At 37.5% G+C, this 6000-nt stretch overlaps 1 protein-coding gene across 1 annotated transcript in view; it reads left to right on the top strand.

Annotated features, from left to right (window-relative positions):
• The first annotated feature begins 3990 nt into the window (after positions 1-3990).
• The window catches only part of LOC311267764 (transient receptor potential cation channel subfamily M member 4-like), a 78231-nt gene continuing 76221 nt past the window's right edge, over positions 3991-6000 (top strand). Inside the window, exon 1 of the mRNA XM_084370994.1 lies at positions 3991-4074. Coding sequence (XP_084227120.1) covers positions 4006-4074 — 69 coding nt within the window. The 5' untranslated portion in view covers positions 3991-4005. The remainder of the gene's footprint in view (positions 4075-6000) is intronic.

Raw genomic sequence — 6000 nt, 5'->3', positions numbered from 1 at the left:
AAAACAAACTTGATATTCTTTTCATCTTGTAGACAGTATTTCAAGATGCGATGAAACAGGCTTGGGAAGGAGGACTGGGTCGACATCAAGTGGCAGCCTGCCAAGACAGCCCACACCTGCCAGAAAGATGGCAGCAGTTGTGAAGTTTTTTTCATGCAGGTGATTTTCTGCAAGCAGCTGTAGCTATCATAAAAATATATACAGTAGGATGAAAGGTAAAATTCCACATTTTTTCAGATGATGTGTAGTTCATACACAGTTGTCTCACTGTCCACACAGATGGCCAAGATGACAATTATGGATTTCCCAGACATCCCAATGCGGTTTTGCATCAAGACTTCCAAAAAATCTCTTCATAATATAAGAAGACAAATGGAAATACTCAAAGGATCAGGTATCTTTCAAAATATTATATGAATCTGTTTAGCACTTCATTTAATGATGTACCCACATTTGTAAATATATATATGTTTGTGTGTGTGTGTGTGTGTGTGTGTGTGTGTGTGCCTGCGTGTGTGTGTGTTGACAACAAACAACTGTGTCCTCAGTTTCAAAGGATGTGTCATGAAGATGTGTAACATTTATTTCTATGTAGATCCAGTGTGGAACTTGTAAATGATGGTTCCATACAGATTGTCTGGGGATGACCGCAGATGCAATACCCAATGAAGATACTGCATGGTATTGTGACTTATGTCACACCTCGAACTGAAGAGACTGAAGGTCAGTCTGGTTAGCTCTTACCAGAGATAGGAAGGTTTAGGTCTGGACAGTACAGGTATCCTTGAAAAGGAAGATTCCCATCTGTTGCTAAATTGTTATTGTTAAATTTCTGTCCAAATTTTTCCTTTTATTAACTCACCTGTCATTTCATGCCCAGTCCTGGATTCACCTGCACACCTCCTCACCAGCAGCCATCAAACAAAGAAAGTGTGTGTGTGTGTGTGTGTGTGTGTGTGTGTGTGTGTGTGTGTGTGTGTGTGTGTGGGTGGGTGGGTGGGTGTGTGTGGGGGGTATTTGTGCTCTGACTTCATGTCTAAACATGTCAGGTCATAAACAAATTTACCTTGTGTGTGTGTTTTCCCCTGACAACAATAACAACACCCCTGCCCTCCTGTACAAAGAAGCTGTGTGGACCCCAGTGCTGTTTCTTCTGAGGTCTGTTTGTGCAGGAGTGAGCCACTGTTGATGAGTGGCTGTTTGAAGAAATCACTTGAAAAATAGTGTATTCCTAAGTTTTAGACCTAGTTGAGGGGCTTAACTATAGTTTCTGTTGTTTTTGCGTTAGTCTACATCTAATTGATTCTAATTGTTCTACAGTTCTAGGTTTTTACTTCCACTGACAATTTTGCTTGTTGCTTGATCTGACCAAGCTATTCTGATCCTTAATTTAAGTTTCTTGTCTGACACTAATCTTATTTGTCTCAATCTTTCTGTTAAATTAAATAGATAGTTTCCTGCAACATCCACTACATTGTAAACCATCTCTGTAGATTTTACTGAGAAAAAATGTAAATCATGACAGTAAAAAACTGTAAATTAAAAATTGGTTTTAAACTGTTTCTTTAACAATGAATCACCACAAAGAAATTAATCAGGGAAAATCACATTTGGCCTCATTCACCAATATCTTCTTAAGAATATTCTTAGATTCTTTCTTAAGTTGTTCTTAAGAGGTTCCTTAGATTCATCAACGCGTTCGTAAGCCTCAGAATTGTTCGCAGCTGTGTTCCTACATTGATGAATGCCAGCTCCTCGTAAGTTGAGAGCGCGTGCAAGGTGAGTCCAATTAACAAAGGATTAGCATAGGTAGCCGCCCATTAATGCCCATAAAAGAAACTGCAGGGCTGTGTGGACACTGATGCCGTAGTACAGAGCAAACAGCGACAAAATGGCAAAAGCAAAAAATAAATCAGTTGGAGTGCAGCAGGTGAAGCGAAAAAAAAACTTTAAACATGTGAAAGATGTGCACTGAAACCGGTCTGTCTTTTTTGTTTGTTTATTTTTTTAAAGTGAATTAGACTGTTAGACTGAAATTGTGATATTAATGCATTTTCTTCACAAGCGGGCAATTAATTGCGCTCGAACATGAACAGCGCACCTGCAGTCTGGTCCCATCATTGCGTCAGGATGCACATCCTCACGGCGTTGTGGCTGAAGGGACAGGACACAGCAGGCCATGATTATCCTACAGACCTGTAGTGGTAAGGGAGAGTCATAAGTTAAGATGCAAGGTGTTTGAATAAACGTGACCTTAGTCTAAGCAGATTTTATAATAAAATAAAATAAAATATAAAATGTTATAATAAAATTAGTTATTATAAAACATCAATCACTAATCGATGGCATGATTTCAAATTTACTTGATTAATGTTAAATCATTGGCACATTTAATTTATTTGAAAAATTTTAATTCTCTGTAAATTACCAAAAATATGAAATGAATAAATAAATAAATATGACAGAATTATCACTGTAATATTGTATTTTATTGAACTGCACAAGAGAAGAAAACACAACCATGTCAACATGTCGGCACTGAAATGTGCGTAAGAGTACTCCTGAGTGTTCGTAGGATTTGTTCTTACCTAAGAATAAATCCTGGATAAGAAAAAATTCATGAATGCCACAATCTTCGTAAAATCTTTGTAAGTGGGCCCAATGTTTACATGTTTACTCCAGAAAATATACATTGCCACACTGTAATAAAATTCATGCACTGTTTTTAACAGAACTATACCGTAATTATTCTAGCAGCCAATACCGCAATTTTTTCATTTAATTCTTATAGAAAATACAAATTTTAACTGTTAAATGTACATACTGTTGTGACAAAAACGGAAATATGCCGTAAGGTTATGAGTAGCCAATACTGCAGTATTTGCATTAATTTCTCGTGAAGGATACAGTTTGTAACTGTTAATGTACATACTGTTGTAGCAATAACGGAAGTATGCCGTAAGGTTTCCAGTAGCCAATACTGCAATTTTTGCATTTATTTCTCGTCAACTATACAGTTTGTAACTGTTAAATGTACATACTGTTGGTGGCAATAAAGGAAATATGTCGTAATTTTATTAACAGCTGATACTGCAATTTTTGCATTAATTTCTCATCAAGGATATAGTTTGTCACTGTTAAATGTACATACTTTTGTAGCAATAACGGAAATATGCCGTAAGGTCTCCAGTCGCCAATCGTAAAGGATGGAGTTTGTAACTGTAAATATACTGTTGTAGCAGCGGATATATGCTGTAAGGTTTCCAGTAGCCAATACTGCAATTTTTGCAACTTTTAAAATCTACCCACATAGAAACGACTGGGATATGATATGACATGTATGATATATGTATGATACCCGTCAACTTTTGGGTTTGTTCCTATGATCTTTCAGTCTGCATTGCACAAATCAGCTGTTGTAGTATGACCATGAGGAGAACCTTGGTGTGTGTGGTGATTTTGGAGTCTCAATATTGTATAACAGTGCAGCTATTGATTAATATTGGTAGATATTAATGATTAATACCAATAAAAAATCACCAAAATTATAAAAAGGCACATTTATCCAAAACAGCTGTTGTAGTATGACCATGAGGAGACCCTTGATGTGTGTAGTGATTTTGGAGTCTCTGTACTGTATAACAGTGGAGTTATTGATTTTTGTTTGCAGCGTCTTGCTCTTGTATTGCAATTTGCAGACGGTCCCTGCGCACTCGCCCGGCTGCCGGCTGCGCATAGAGATCAATGTTGTCCGTCCAGCTCGGAGGACGGCTTATTTTTGTAAAAATCGGGGTTTTGGTCCGTGTAGCTCGTAGTCTATGCTATTACGGTGGGATAGAGGCATCATTTGTGTTTGGGAAAGCGTTTCGCTTCAGATGTATTGATCCCGGAAGAGTTTGCAGCTGACTACAGCTTTGGGCCGAACGGAATGGAGCCAGTGGGTGGAGCTGCAAGACGCACAGCTGATCCGGAGCTCTCTGATCAGACTGCAGGCTACAACGCAGGATGAAGGAGCAAGAGAAAGAGAGAGACGGAGGAGGTGGAAAAGCTGGAAGTAAGAAAGAGAAGGATCAGGTAGGCTGTGTGCACAGTTATTAGTCTGTAGAAAACAGAAGCTTGGCGAATGTTGTTGGCTGCATTGATTCGTTTGATTGTTTGATTGATGTGTGGATACACTATTGGGTTTCTGAATAGCCTGTAGACTATTTTCTCAAACAGAGTAAAAAGAAAGAAAGAAAATAGAACTTATATTCGATTATAAATTGATCTGTGTGCAAGTTGAAACTTGTAAAGTGTGAAATGCTCGGGCTGCCTGTGCTGGTATGAAGTCTTCGGGGTAGCCTGACTGAAGCAGGCAAGTTGTTTTGCCTTAGGAAAAGTAAAAAATAAGGAAATATCCGCAAAAACAGTCGCTCTTCTAAAATTCTACTTTATTAATGCCTTAAAAATGGGTGTTTGTTTACGTCGTTTTTCATCAGTAATATTGACAAATAAGCATATTTTTCTTTCATAGTAAGTTTTTGGGGCAATAGATGTTAAAGTCTCATCATGAAAGTGTCCTGCTGCATTTGTTCTTCTGGAGAAAACGGAGCAGGGCAGGGCAAGAATGCCCTCAGGCCTACAGTACAAAGGGTAATGCTTTACATCAGTATTCTGATAAAAAGATTTAGTTAATCTCTAATAAGGCCCTTAAAAGTCAGAATAAGATGCTTCATAACATTATTATGTGTTTTAAAGACTATTTAAGTGTTAATAATAGCAACATAATTACATTTATTGTTAGAACTGTTATAGAATTGTTATAGTTAGAACATTCATAAGCACTCATAAGAAACGTGTTACAAACTGTTGATAAAAACCTTATGAGTTTCTTATTGTTTATAGTATGCCTCAAAAAAGACATTTGAGTTTTTGCATTTATTTACACTAAACTATGCTTTTTGGAGCCAACAAATATAAGGTGAGAACTATGACTTACTAAGGTTCAAAATCCAATATTATGCACTGAATAACAGTTAACTATGCTTTATACAGCTTTCACATCTAAACAGAGAGCAGAGCCTTGTCAGGGTAATACATCTTTTACTATGCACCACTATGCTCTTTGCAGCCCTCCATCTGGAATGAGCAATACATGTGACCAAGGTTGATAAAATTTGAATAAAGAATTACATATAAATACAATATTCTCTCTTTTTTTTTAATTTTTTTTTTTTTTTTACTTCAAATCATTTTCATTTAAAATGAAGACCAGATGCGGCCATAAAGAGAATGTTCCATAAAAAATAGTACAATTATTAGCGCAAGTTTTCCACTCTTTGGTCATTTTCTTGCATGAGGCCCTAATTTCCTCTAGGGCTGCAATGGACTACTCTTAACTGACCACCAGAAACCGCACAGCTACAAAGAACATTCATTTTGTTTTGATTCTGGCAGCCCCTGTGGACGAATGCAACACCACCACCTCCTGTAGTAAAGACCATGCTAGCACATGTATTTCTTTTGCATGCAAGTGAAAGAAAGAGACAACGCAATTTTAATGATGATGAGGTAGTTCTTCTAGCTGTAGCCAAGTCATTGTTTTTCTTCTTTTCCCTTCTTCTCTCTCTGTCTGATCTCCTGTCATGGGATGCTGGGAGATCAGCTGTGGTCTTTCCTTAAAGTTGTATCATAATTACACCCATCTGCAGTGCTCACAGTCATCTTTGTACAACAAGCTCAGCATTGAAATTGGCAGCTGCTGTCAAACTGGCCAAATTCTTATTGTTGAACCCTGGATTACTGCACATGGCTTTGTCTCTCTCCCCTCTGCATGTCAGCGAGCACTGAATCTCAATTCTATCAACAACATCAACATTTATGTATTTGTCTGTATGCTTTTTTGGAACAGCTGTTAGATGAAATGTCTCCAACAGCACTAGACATGCATATTGCCATCATGGTATTGGGTTTTGAATTATGATGGACAGTCAGATATCTGATTGTATGCATCAAGGACAT

The sequence above is a fragment of the Pagrus pagrus genome (assembly GCF_965226575.1).
Source record: "Pagrus pagrus genome assembly, chromosome: 13".
Lineage (NCBI taxonomy): Eukaryota > Metazoa > Chordata > Actinopteri > Spariformes > Sparidae > Pagrus > Pagrus pagrus.
The sequence above is the reverse complement of the archived record's forward strand: the minus strand, read 5'-3'. Positions and strand labels throughout refer to the sequence as shown.